The sequence below is a fragment of the Anolis carolinensis genome, unplaced genomic scaffold (assembly GCF_035594765.1).
Source record: "Anolis carolinensis isolate JA03-04 unplaced genomic scaffold, rAnoCar3.1.pri scaffold_9, whole genome shotgun sequence".
Taxonomy (NCBI): domain Eukaryota; kingdom Metazoa; phylum Chordata; class Lepidosauria; order Squamata; family Dactyloidae; genus Anolis; species Anolis carolinensis.
In genome coordinates, this window is record NW_026943820.1 from 22,976,508 (window position 1) to 22,991,469 (window position 14,962).

The following is a 14,962-nucleotide window of genomic DNA, read 5'->3' on the forward strand; positions in this document are numbered from 1 at the left end:
GTATGAACGTAGAGGCATGGATGAGGGGTTGTGCTGCCAAGTTTAGTGTTTCTGGGATGTGTAGTTTTGTTGTTTTGTCCTAGGCTGAAATTTCATTACCCTTTTATATATATAGATAAATAAATAACACTTACACAACCTGATCAAGGGGACGGGAACCATAAACCCAATATATTAAAATGTATCCTTGTAGGCTAGATAAATCTTGTGCAATATATTCAGGCCCAGAGATCGGCGGTATTCCAGTGTAATTACTCAAAAACCTGCCGACACCACCAGGTCTTCAGTTCCTTACGGAAACTGGATAATGTAGGGGATTGCCTGATCTCTTTTGGCAGTGCATTCCAGAGCCGGGGGGCCACTGCCGAGAAGGCTCATTCCCTCGTCCCCACCAGCCGCACTTGAGACAGTGGTGGGAACGAGAGGAGAGCCTCCCCGGATGATCTCAAGGTCCGCACTGACTGATAGGAGGAGATGCGATCACAGAGATAGGTAGGGCCCGAGCTGTATAGGGCTTTATAGGTCAAAACCTGCACCTTGAATTGGGCCCGGCAGCTTATCGGCAGCCAGTGGAGCTGCTTTAATAGGGACATTGTGTGCTCCCTATAGCCAGCTCCAGTTAGAAATCTGGCTGCCGATCTTTGAACCAGTTGAAGTTTCCGGGCCGTCTTCAGGGGCAGCCCCACGTAGACAGCATTGCAATAATCCAGTCTGGATGTAACTAATGCCAGATTAGAGGGACCTTTTGTCTAATCTATCATAATTCATTATATATACTTAAATGTCTGAAAATGCTATCTTTCATTCAGAATACAAAGTCTGATGCATACATTATGGCAATCAAGATGGTATAGGCTACATGACAAGCCGTATCACCTTCATGAATCTACCAGGACAGGAGAGGCTACCATGTTCACGGCCATGTCTTAACGTTATGAAATCACAGGATTCTATAACATTGAGCTACAAAAATGTGTTGGATAATCCAGAACATTGGATAAGTGAGTGTTGGATAAGTGAGACTCTACTGTACTTCAAAAATAAAAAAATAAAAATTCAAAATGCAGAATACTTCTGGTCCCAAGCATTTTGGTTATGGGCTAGTATTACTAAGGATCTTCTAGTAATTAAACCTGTGTTAAGTAATCCTAGGGAACCCTGGTGGCAAAGTGTGTTAAAACGCTGACCTGCTGAACTTACAGTCCGAAAAGTCCCAGGTTCAAATCCTGGGAGCGGAATGAGCTCCCGCTGTTAGCCCCAGCTCCTGCCAACTTAGCAGTTCGAAAACATGCAAATGTGAGTAGATCAATAGGTACAGCTCCGGCAGGAAGGTAATGGCGCTCCATGCAGTCATGCCGGCCACATGACCTGGAGATGTCTATGAACAACGCCGACTCTTCGGCTTAGAAATGGAGATGAGCACCAACCCCCAGAGACGGTCACGACAGGACTTAACGTCAGGGGAAACCTTTACCTTAAGTAATCCTATTGTATGTACTTTTAATTTACAACCTCATCACACAGACCACTCTGGGTCCTCCTGGGGGAGAAGAGCAGTATATAAATTAAATAAATAAATCGAGATGGGAAAGCATGGGTGAGTAAAGAATCAGCCCACTTATATATCATCAGCAGTCCCATTTTGTGTTTTCTCTCCCCATCACACTGACACATGGAAATTTAAGCGCTAGCAATACATTCATCTTTCATCACAAGGTCAGCATTACTTTTTTTTTAATCAGGAGAAACAACAATATCCAAAAAACCAAGAGACCCCTTACCCTACCCAAAGCCCCCTACATTAAAGGAGGCAAACACCATTACTTTCCATGGTATCCTATTGTTCTGCATCAAACCAACGTAAATGTGCCAGTCTTTCCATGAGAAGTGTGGGCCTGCTTTTGGCTCATGAGAGAGTCAATTAATTAGGATTATTGTTGTTGTGTGCCTTCAAGTCGTTTCAAACAGTAGCATATGCTGCCTCAGAGTCTGGTGAAGTCTCCTTCTGTGGATTTTAAAATTTACTTTGTGGAGACAGACACAATTTGTCAGATCTAGATGTTATTGGGAGTGTTCTCTCTAGGATTTTGTGATTAAAATAAGCGTGGCATTAATAAGTCACTGCCCAGAAATTTCTACTGCTGGGTGGTTTTAAAATGTAGACAATGAAAATAACTGCTGAAGCAAAAGAGGGCCGATACTGTAATTATGGCGGTATGCCTCGTATTCTGAGCAAATATTATTTGACATTGCAAGGCTATGCGGGCTCCCAGGAGCCATGGCGGAGACAAGGTTCGCCCTAATTGGTTCCAAAGCACAACCTTCCCTCCACTATCCTTCCTCAGGACCTGTAATGTTAATTTCTACATGACTGTAAATAGTGTTTGCCAACAATACAAACATGATAATAAGAGGCCAGGTAGGTAAATAGCGTGGTTACAAAGCAGCTCATTTGCATTTTTATTTAAAACTTCCTTTGTTAAACAGCAACTCGGAATTCTCTTTGCAGAAGGAGCCTTGGTTAAGGAGGAGAGCAGTAATTACTCTCTTTAGGGGTTCTTTTATATGTCCTTTAGGGAATTAGAAGGAAAAGATAAGCAGAATTAGAAAGGGAATCATGTAAAGTATGAAATGTTCTATAAACACTTAGTAGTGTATTTACCGTAAGCTAAGCTGGCCTTCTTCATTAATCAAATACATAACATGCTTACAGTGTCAGTTCTATGTTCAAGAAGCTAAAGAAATTTATAACTGGCAAGTGAAACATTTTCAAAATTTAATGTATAAGTAAGGCTTAGTTTATGCAAAAATGAATAGAGAATAATGTGTACATATGTACATACAGTAGAGTCTCACTTATCCAACACTCGCTTATCCAACATTCTGGATTATCCAAAGCATTTTTGTAGTCAATGTTTTCAATACAATGTGATATTTTGGTGCTAAATTCGTAAATACAGTAATTACTACATAGCATTACTGCGTATTGAACTACTTTTTCTGTCAAATTTGTTGTATAACATGTTGTTTTGGTGCTTAATTTGTAAAATCATAACCTTAATAGGTTTAATAGGCTTTTCCTTAATCCCTCCTTATTATCCAACATATTCGCTTATCCAACATTCTGCTGGCCCGTTTATGTTGGATAAGCGAGACTCTACTGTACTTGTATGTACATGATGAGATATCTTAAAGATGGGACCCATGTTTAAATGCAAAACAGTGAATTACATAGATCCTATTTTTAAACAAATCTAAAACTAAAGTAGGAGCCCTGGTGGCGAAGTGTGTTAAAGCGCTGAGCTGCTGAACTTGCAGACCGAAAGGTCCCAGGTTCAAACCCCGGGAGTGGAGTGAGCGCCCGCTGTTAGCCCCAGCTTCTGCCAACCTAGCAGTTCGAAAACATGCCAATGTAGAAGAAGAAGAAGAACATTTTATTGATTAGCCCTTAGGCCATATCAAAGTACCAAGCCAAACAACCAGGCTCGAAAAGACCTGGTTACATTCTATACAAATATTAAATAAAACACTTGTAATCATACAATAAATAAATATAATAAAACTGGGTGTGTACATCATATGTCATTGTCACCCCTACAGTTTACCCCTATTAGCCCCACATATGTGGATCTCAATCGTATTGTTTTACTCAAGTACAGAGCCGTTTTATATGTCATTTTTGGATCTTGACCGCACATAAAGTACGTTGTTCTGATGTGCGATTCCCAGTGCATTGTCCGTTTGATATCTGGACCAAGAAACAAATCTCTCACCTTCTGATACAATTTACAGTCAAATAATATATGTGCTAAATCCTCAATTTCAGGAGCTCCACAGATACAGAATCGTTCGTTATAAGGGATGTTGTTGAATCTCCCATATCTAACTATTGTATCAAGCTGATCAAATCTAGCTCGAGTAAATACCTCCCTAAAGTGTTTTGGCATTTCGATTTTTAAATAGTTGGCAATTTGGAAGGTACATTTATATTGGCTTAGCCATTTTAGGTTGGCAACCCCACTGAGAGTAGCTATATCTTTCTGTGCTTCTATGTCCAAAATTCTTTGTCTGGCACTCTTTTTTACTTGATCATTTAAGGTGCAGGAGACAGGAAGGCCACAACTTCTTATATAATTTGTCAATTGCATAATCCATGAGGTCTGTAGTTGGGATTTTATCTGTTCTAATAAGCACAATTTTGGGAGTCTATCGGGCTCCATTACATTGATTTTACACCAGTAGTTATACGCCCTGAATTTAGATTGTGCATGGATTGTGTAAATTTCCAGTTCCGCTCTCACTGCAGCTGCTGAGGTTCTTTTATCCACACCCAAAATGCTTCTCAAGTGCTGAGATGCCAATGTAGGTAGATCAATAGGTACCGCTCCGGCAGGAAGGTAACAGCACTCCATGCAGTCGTGCCGGCCACATGACCTTGGAGGTGTCTACGGACAACGCCGGCTCTTCGGCTTAGAAATGGAGATGAGCAGCAACCCCCAAGAGTCAGACACGACTGGATTTAACGTCAGGGGAAACCTTTACCTTTACTAAAACTAAAGTTGGCTCACCCTTGCTACAAATGGCAGATGCCAATTTTAAAATGCATTTTTTTCCTGGACATTATGGACTGGATGCAATAAATCCGTAGTTGAGCCTTGAAATTGCAATTTAGCCATAGTAGTTGTGAGCGATTAACTATAGTTCGGCATTGGTTTCCCATCTGTAAACTGGGAGTAATAGCAGCCTTTTCCATAGGGCTGTTGTGAGAATAAATGAGATGAGGAATCTTAGTTTTTCCAAGGCTTTAGAGAGAGCTGGGTTATAAATCTAAATTAAAAATAACATCTCCTGCCTGGCAAAAGATGGTCCAAGAGGAAGTCAGGGATGCTGTTGTTGCGTTTGTTTTGTATGATCTGGCAGTGTAATAAGCAGGGCGAGATTGATGTTATTTGCATGGTGGGATTACACTTGAGATATAACTATCCATTCATTATGAAATGAGGTAATGTAAAAATCTTCACATCGCTCTCTTCTGCTTTATGTGATGGAAGGAAGCCTTTTACATAGGGGCATTCCTGATTGTGCTAAAGGGAAAAACATGTATTGGTTTTGAGTGTCGGCCCCTCCTATTAAAAATTATTCTAGCTTTAGCTGTGACTTGCTGTGTGAGCATTATGGGTCAGGAAGGATTGCTTGTAGTATTAGCAAAGAAAGGTGGAACATTTGGGAAAAGCAAAAGTGAGAGGTAATTCTTGTTACTTCCACAATCTTTTATTCTCAAGATATATTTATAAGGGAAATTAGATTGGAAATGCAGTCTAAATTGTTCCCATTTTTGTGAGAAACCTCTATTAATTTAGTCCAGTTAAAGATTCTCAGTGCATCATTTTTGTGGGAACAGTTTTATTACTTGGCATATAACTTTATAAGGAGGTGGTAAAAATAAGTTACAGTATGCTGAGCTTGTTGAGTGTTGTTTTTTCTTGTCTCTATTTCACTTGAGATCGCAGAGATAAGCCTCACCATTAAATTTGATTGTTTAATAAAAATATTAAGTTTCCACAGTCGTGTGAGACCGGCGAGAGATTCACGGGGGCTTTGCTTTGTGTGCTCAAATTAAACAAACAAACTGAACTGGGAATCATAGGAAATTCTTTGAGAAAGTAAAGGTTAAAATGTTTTTTAAAATGTTATGTTTAGGTAACTCAAGATATGGAATCAGCAGTAATGGCACTTGTTTGAAAAAAAAGTGCATCTTGTTTGCTTTTCCCGCAATTTCCACATATCAGTATAGGGGGAAAACTCTATACAATATACTGTATATACTCAAGTATAAGCCTAGTTTTTCAGCCCTTTTTTTAGGACTAAAAAAGCCCCCTTCGGCTTATACTCAGGTGAGGATCCTGGTTGGCTTATAGTTGGGTCAGCTTATACTTGAGAAAATATGGTACATTTATTATTTTTCTCTCTATTATCATTGGTATTATTACATTTATTATTTAACTCTATTATTATTATTATTATTATTTAAGAATTTTATAAAAAAAATTTATACTACATCGAAAGAGTGAGAACAACCTAGGTATAGAAAAGTAGGAGAAAAAGATAAAGATAAAAGTCTACAATCTACAAAAATATACCCACACACACAAAAAGCAAAAAGCAAAAAAAAAAAATGACTTCCATTTCATCTTCTTGGATAATATTTTCTTATTATTCAATAATATTTTTTCTTGCTAAGGAGAAAAAAAATAGCAAAATTGTCTCTTGTAATCTTCATTTTCTCAAATTATCCAGATAGTCCTGAAGATCGTCCCGATTCGTTCTTTTCATTATCTTGCCTGTATTTTTCTTCAAGAAAAATTTAACTCTATTATTATTACATTTATTATTGTACTCTATTTATTATTACATTTATTATTTTACTCTATTATTATTAAAAGGATACATAAGCACATTTACATTGAAGAAGATGAGAATAATGAGTTGGACAGTCTTATCTTAAATTAGAGCTTGATGTAAATATTCAAAAACATTTAATTTACTGATGCCTCAATTAATGTAATTTTTGGTATCTATTTTTATTTCTGAAATTTACCACCCTCGGCTTATACTTGAGTCAATGATTTTGCAGGGTTTTTTTGTGGTAAAATTAGATGCCTCGGCTTATATTCGGGTCGGCTTATATTTGAGTATATACGGTAACTTGTTTTAATCACTAACTTAACTGATATAATGACTAGCAAAACACATGTTCAGATTTTAGTTTTTTTCTGGCTACGGCCCTGAGTAGATCAATAGGTACTGCTCTGGCGGGAAGGTAACGGCGCTTCATGCAGTCATGCCGGCCACATGACCTTGGAGGTGTCTATGGACAACGCCGGCTCTTCGGCTTAGAAATGGAGATTAGCACCAACCCCCAGAGTCGGTCACGACTGGACTTAACGTCAGGGGAAAACCTTTACCTTTACCTAATACTAATATTGTGCACAGCTAATAATATAATATATTATATGTACATATAACTTGTAAGCTACTCTTGAGTCCCCTTTGGGGTGAGAAGAGCAGGATATAAATGTCGAAAATAAATAAATAAATTTGGTCCTAAAAACTATCCTATTTGCCGATATCTCCTTGACATTTGTTCTAATACGCTCCACCAGTTGCTTTGTTTATATTCTCTAAAATATACATTAAATGGTGATAGACAAATCTATGTGGAGTTATATCCCTCATCAGGGTACTGAGTGAAATGAAAGTCCAGTCCCTCCAGAGTGGATTTCATAGCACTGTTGAAAATATTTATGATAGTTGGATCTACTCATTAACTTTGTCATGTTTAATATTCTGTGGTTACAAACAAAGACATAAATATATGCACTCATTTCTAATTAATTTGTATAATTATATTTTATAATCAAGGTGCTTGAAAAGCCAAGACACTCTATACCCCCATTACTGTGTTTCAGTTAATAAAAAATATAGATTGAAATAAATCTTGAAACTGACTTTCATTGTAAGTATAGATTAGCTGTAAATTATATCTTTGTGATGTTTATTTTTAATTCTGCAGTGCTGCAGCTTTGCAGAACATACAATCAGGGTAGTTATTCAAAATAATCTTGAATTAATTACCGTAAATTTTAGATGTAGTTTCTTTGACAATTACAATCACGGTGCTGAGTTAAGTTTTTTTTAAAGAAAAATTAGAGTCAGAAATGAAAGCAAAGATGGGTCACCCTTCCTCTGCTGCTATTGTTCATTTTCCTTGTTGTGAGAAAAAGATTGCAGTTCAACATCACCCAAGACTGGTGTTAGAACAGCTCTATTTAAAACAGATTGTGCTTTTCTCATTCTGGCTTGGAAATATCTTATTCAAAATCAGGTTCTTCTATGGAGGAAGTGGATGCTGTTCCAGATCTTCCCAAGAACTGATTGTTGACATGCAGGGGAATGGTTGGCAGAAGCTGGAGCTAACAGCGGGCGCTCACTCCGCTCCCGGGATTTGGACCTGGGACCTTTTGATCTGCAAGTTCAGCAGCTCAGTGCTTTAACACACTTCACCACCGGGGTTCCTCTATATACGGTATATCAGTCTTAAAATAATGAAACACTTAAAAATAAACAATGAGTCACTTTTGGGGAGATAAAGCGGGATAATAATAATAATAATAATGACCCAAAATACAGGCTGTGCAAGGAAACCGACGAAACCATTGATCATATCCTCAGCTGCTGTAAGAAAATTGCACAGACAGACTACAAACAGAGGCACAACTATGTGGCCCAAATGATTCATTGGAACTTATGCCTCAAGTACCACCTGCCAGCAGCAAATAACTGGTGGGATCACAAACCTGCAAAAGTATTGGAAAATGAGCACGCAAAAATACTGTGGGACTTCCGAATCCAGACTGACAAAGTTCTGGAACACAACACACCAGACATCACAGTTGTGGAAAAGAACAAGGTTTGGATCATTGATGTTGCCATCCCAGGTGACAGTCACATTGACGAAAAACAACAGGAAAAACTCAGCCGCTATCAGGACCTCAAGATTGAACTTCAAAGACTCTGGCAGAAACCAGTGCAGGTGGTCCCGGTGGTGATGGGCACACTGGGTGCCGTGCCAAAAGATCTCAGCCGGCATCTGAAAACAATAGACATTGACAAAATTACGATCTGCCAGCTGCAAAAGGCCACCCTGCTGGGATCTGCGCGCATCATCCGAAAATACATCACACAGTCCTAGACACTTGGGAAGTGTTCGACTTGTGATTTTGTGATATGAAATCCAGCATGTCTATCTTCTTTGCTGTCTCATAATAAAATAATAATAATAATAATAATAATAATAATAATAATAATAATAATAATAATAATAATAATAATGGTCCTAGACACTTGGTGTCACTGTGTTCTGCTTTTGAGTGACTTCATCATTTAAAAAAATGAAATAGCTTTTATGTATTTTTATATAGTGTTGCCACATTATCTGTTTTTTTTGTTGTTGTTGTTTTAAAAGCTGGCCTTGTTTTAGGTTTAAGAGCTGCGTTGGGTCCTTTTTTGGTTTCCAAAAAGGCAGCATATAAATGGAAATAAATGAATAAAGTATTTCCGTATCAGAAGAAAGCGTTTCCAAAAAAGGGCAAGAAAATGGACATATACTTTTGTAGGGAGCACAGCCTGTCAATTCATTGTTAAGCATATCCGGCTTTCGGATGAAAGAGAAAATATCATATATACTCAGGTATAAGTCAATCTCAGGTATAAATTGAGCACAGGTTTTGAGGCTAAAGTTATGGATTATCAAATGATCTATGGATAAATCAAGGATCATTCCACAGAGAGGGCGGTGACATTGGGGGGGGGGGGGGAGTCAGCCCTGGTCACCGCCACCATTTCTCCACTTACGGACTCAAAAAATGCCAGAATCTGTGCAGAGAGTAGAGTTGGTTATTGCTTCCTTTAGGGTCTTTTGAGATCCACTAAGCTCTATGACGTCGTGACCACCAAGGATGCAGAGAGATGTTTTTTCCTTTTTAAATTGTAGCATAGCTTGACTTAAAATGTACATACTAGAGGTTTGAATGTTAGAAATGGTAACAAGTTTATTGATGTACATATGCTTAACGGTTTCAATGTTGCTTCTCTCTTAGAGGTACGCTTCTTTAACAGTTACAATGATAACATTTGATGAAACAACTCTCAAGAGGACAATTTCTTCCTTTAAGCAGTTTAAACTTTTTATCCTCCAACTGATGTTTCTTATTTTAACTGATCACTACAGACTTCTACTGGAATTTCCTTCCCTTTGTTACTCAAACTCTACTACTAACTTAAATAAGTCACTTGACCTATTTAAAACGACACAGGCTAGAACCTGAACTTTCCTGATTCTCAATACCTTAGAACCAGCCTTCCCTGTGGTTCCCTGACCACAGACTGATTCTTTTTCAAAATCTGCCCTCTCTTACCGAACGGCAGTTGGCTCCGCCCTCGTTTCTATGGCAACCCGCCTCAGGGTGCTGAACTGGCTACCAATCCTCCAAGCAATGCCAACTCAAATACTTACTTTTTTAAAAAAAACCTGTATCTACAATTAAACATAACTGTAAACCAAAATCCACACTTCACCACACTCTTGCCTTTGCTACTTTATTCAGAGATGGGGATTGGTCCCTTTTTTTGTTTTTGGATAAGGTGAGGCATGTGGCCAGCATGACTGCATGGTCACGTGGGTCATGTCTAGGTCATGTGGCCAGCATGACTGCATGGAGCACTGTTACCTTCCCGCTGGAGCGGTACCTATTGATCTACTCACAGTTCCATGTTTTCGAACTGCTAAGTTGACAGAAGCTGGGGCTAATGACGGGAACTCACCCTGCTGTGTGGATTTAAACCACCAACCTTTTGGTCAGCAAGTTCAGCAGCTCAGCAGTTTAATCCGCTGAACCACCATGGCTCCATATATATATATATATATATATATATATATATATATATATATATAGAGAGAGAGAGAGAGAGAGAGAGAGAGAGAGAGAGAGAGAGAGAGAGAGAGAGAGCTAGAGTTACACTTTTAAAAAATACCTGTTCTGACTTAACATAAAAATTCAAATTAAGAACAAACCTAGATAACCTATCTTGTTCGTAACTTGAGGATTGCCTGTACTCATGTTGACCCATGGATAAGTCGACCCAGTATTGTTGAATTAATATTTTGATGGGGGGGGGGGGGGGAATCTAGATTTATACAGTGATATATATAGTACTGTATATACTCGAGTATAAGCCTAGTTTTTCAGCCCTTTTTTTAAGACTGAAAAAGCCCCCCTCGGCGTATACTCGGGTGAGGGTCCTGGTTGGCTTATATTTGGGTCATATGGTACATTTATTATTTTTCTCTGTTATTATTGGTATTATTACATTTATTATTTTTCTGTATTATTGTTGCTACTATTACATTTATTTTAGTCTTATTATTATTATTATTATTAATGCATTTATTATTTCACTCTGATATTATTATTACATGTAATAATAGAGTACAATAGTTATTGCATTTATTATTTTACTCTATTATTATTATTATTATTATTATTATTACTACATGTATGATTTTACTCTATTATTATTAAAAGGATACATAAGCACATTTACATTGAAGAAGATGAGAATAATGATCTGATCAGAGTTGGACAGTCTTGTCTTAAATTTGAGCTTTATGTAAATATTCAAAAACATTTAACCTACTGATGCCTCAATTCATGTATTTTTATTGGTATCTATTTTTATTTCTGAAAGTTACCACCCTCGTCTTATACTGGAGTCAATGTTTTCCCAGTTTTTTTGTGGTAAAATTAGGTGCGTCGGCTTATATTCGGGTTGGCTTATACTCGAGTATATACGGTAAGTGTTTTTTCTGTGGCCAAAATGAATTCAAAATGAATTCACCTACTTCAGACATACTACACCTTTCTTGCTCATTTCCCCTCCTCATTTCTGATTTTCTGAATTTAGCATGTTTCCAGAAGAAGTGGGTCTTACTCTATCAGATTTTTTTTGTCGGGGGTGGGAGAAAGTGATTTTCTGGGACAGTTGGCATTCTTGGAATAAATGACACCCCCGTCTTGGAAGATAGGCACCCTCCATTCATCTGTCCTGCCACATTACGACATAAATCATTACCAGCTTGATGGGTTTATTTATAAAGTGCTTTGAATATTGAAGCCAGCCATTTATTTCACCATTCCTCATTTCAAGCTGGGCTGTGGATCAAGATGAAAGAAAAATTAAATTGTATATTGAAGAGCTGTTAATTGAACTGTACTGTATTTAGCCAAGGGAGCCTCAGCTCCAGGCAGTCAATACCACAGAGAATTTTTAACGCACTGTATCACAAGGTTGTCAGTTTGTATTGGCAAACAGCCTACTTGCGATTGGGGAAGGTAAAGCTGAAGAAACTTCTGGAATTGCTGGGGAAAAATGGGATCTTTCTTAATGGTGGCTGGATCCTAATAACATTCCTTAAACAGAGAGCTCCCCCACACCTTACATTGAAAGCTTATAACTCTTTACACTGAAAAGTTTTGGAAATGACGTTTTTTTGTATAGCTCATCTGAAGAATTCCAGATCATGAAATTCTTCACTGGCTTTGACAGGCTCTTTTTAAAATATTAGCGCACTCTGATATAACAATAAAACCAGCATATCAAAAGCTTTAGAAAAATGTTATCTTTTTTTCCTCCCAAGGCAGCATTAATTTCTTTTTGTAGTTAATCTACTGTACTGGTGAAATGCTAGTACATTTACAGTTAAAAGATTTCTTTGAACAGCTAAATTGTTTTAGCATGGCTTCTGGAACAAAAAAAAATGGTCTGGATGGTGGTCTATTTTTTCTGATGATAAAATTGGAGCAGGCAGAGCCATTTCTAGATCTAGACTTAAGGCAACAGTTGCATTAAAAGATGAACCTTGCTTATACTAATCACAACTGCTCCATTTTGTGGTACGATAAAGCTTATTTCTTGTACTGGTTATTCTAATGTTATTGAAATACTCTTCTTCACCTCCTAGCCCAGAAAATGGAAATAGCCATTATTTATTTATCTTTTGCTTTTCTTCCAAGTTTAGGACTTAAAGGACTTCACAATTTTGAAAAAAATGCAATTAATGCCATGCCAAAAAAAGGTAAATATTAAAATAGGATTAAAATACAGTAGAGTCTCACTAATCCAACATTCACTTATCCAACGTTCTGGATTATCCAACGCATTTTTGTAGTCAATGTTTTCAATGCATTGTGATATTTTGGTGCTAAATTCATAAATACAGTAATTACTACACAGCATTAATGTGTAATGAACTACCTTTTCTGTCAAATTTGTTGTATAACATGATGTTTTGGTGCTTAATTTGCAAAAGCATAATCTTTTTTGATGTTTAACAGGCTTTTTCTTCATCTCTCCTCATTATCCAACATATTCGCTTATCCAACGTTCTGCCGGCCCGTTTGTGTTGGATAAGTGAGACTCTACTGTAATTATAATATTAAAACAACTCAGATATGAATAATGGGATAAACTGCAATTTAAATGATAAAAGTTGTTAAAGCTGGAGGATAACAGAGAGAGGGCCAATCTGGAAGGAAGTTCCAGAACCCAGAGGAAGCCACCAAGAAGGTCTTTTCTTGCGTCCATATCTACTATGTTTGCAATTGAAATGGGATTATGAAAAGGGCTTCTCCGGCAGATCTTAAGGCCCAGATAGGTTCATCTTGGGAGATGTGATCAAACAGCATAGACCTGAGATAGGGCTTTACAGGCATGACCAAAACTTGGAATTGTGCTACCGTAGGAAGGAAACTGGCATCTGGTGGAACGGTTGTACTAAGAAAATTGTGTGATCTATATATTCAGTCCGGTTAATAATCTGGTTGCAGCTCTTTGTACTAGCTGAAGTTTCTAAGCACTTTTCAAAGGCAGCCCCAAGCAGAACATACAGTCAACTAAAGTCCCAAGGAATGGGCGCAGTTGGCGCACAAGCTTTAAATGTGCCAAGGCACTCTTGGCCATCACAGGATTTGGGTCTTCAAGTTAAAAACTGAGTCTAGGACACATCCAAATTACAAATATAACCGCAACTGACACCGGCTGAATTCATCTTCCCTGATCTTCCTTCGAAATGAGCAAAGCACCCCTGTCTTGTGTGAATTAAGTTTCAGTTTATTTGCCTTTATCCAATTCATTACTGATGACCAGGGCAGCTTGAGACTGAAAGGGTTAGTTGCGTTGGAGTCAAGGAGTTAAATGGAGTTCACCAAGCACTGCTTTCTTTATGTATGCTTGAATATTCTGAAGGGACAGAGCTATCAGTTATTGCTCAATAATGATCTGAGTCTAAACCAAACTTTGCAGAGGAAAGAGGGTAAAGATGGGGAGACCCGATGTAGTGCGTCCAATGTAAGTATTGAGTCTTTCCATCCTACAAGGAGAAGCTACATGGTCACATGGTTTTGTGGTTATTTTCTGTCTATGAATCCCCAGACATCATCTGCACTGTTCCGGACTCAGGGCTGAGGCTTTCTTGATTGAATTTTTCCACCCATAGTGTGGTCTCCCATTTTCCTACAACGTTTTCCCTTACTGAGCATTATTGCCTTTTCCAGTGAGTCATGACATCTCAAAATATTTCAAAAGTGTGACGGCTTCCGTTTACTCATCTTCCCCCTAACAATCTGGTTTTAGTGTTCTTCTCATACATATGAGTTCAGAATCAAGGTTTCACAATTTTAAAAATGAGCAGAATATATAAAATGGTGGCATCTATTTACCGCTTTCGTGTTATTGAAATGATTCTACAATTTAAAAAGGTAAAGGTTTTCCCCTGACATTAAGTCCAGTCATGTCTGACTCTGGGGGTTGGTGCTCATCTCCATTTCTAAGACGAAGAGCCAGCGTTGTCCATAGACACCTCCAAGGTCATGTGGCTGGCATGACTGCATGGAGCGCCGTTACCTTCCCGCCGGAGCGGTACCTATTGATCTACTCACATTGGCATGTTTAAACACCCCTCCAATGCTTTTTCACAGCCCATAAATGAAATTGCCAGATGAAAAGATTGTAATTGAGTCATAAAGAAAGATCCTAAGAGTAGCGAAGGCACTGAGATAGAACACATGAGCAGTTTTCGTCTTCTGACTGGCTCAGATCCTCATAGAGAAACCCGAACACATGTGGCTGCCTCCTTCTCTGCATCCACCCATACTCCATGTGTAGCCAAACGAAACTGAAGACAGTTGCTTTTGGCAGCCATGTGGTCTGTTGTAGCCGGAAAAAAAATGGTGGCAGCGTCCGTGTTGTCCAAAACAGCCGGAGCTTGTTTTGAAAAACAGATCTGTGCATAGCCCTAATGTGTACGAGTTCTCTTTTACAAAACCAATTAAGTAAAGTTCACATG

The 14,962-nt window shown here is 38.2% G+C and overlaps 1 protein-coding gene across 3 annotated transcripts in view; it reads left to right on the forward strand.

Moving 5' to 3' along the window:
- wwox (WW domain containing oxidoreductase) overlaps nucleotides 1-14,962 on the forward strand; it is a 651,703-nt gene that overhangs the window by 37,216 nt on the left and 599,525 nt on the right. The window contains exon 6 of one of the 3 annotated variants that reach the window (XM_062961576.1): nucleotides 7,886-9,115. The exons of the other annotated variants lie outside the window; for them this stretch is intronic. Coding sequence (XP_062817646.1) covers nucleotides 7,886-7,942 — 57 coding nt within the window. The 3' untranslated portion in view covers nucleotides 7,943-9,115. Of the gene's footprint in view, nucleotides 1-7,885; nucleotides 9,116-14,962 lie in introns of those variants that run through there. 3 annotated transcript variants of the gene reach the window in all.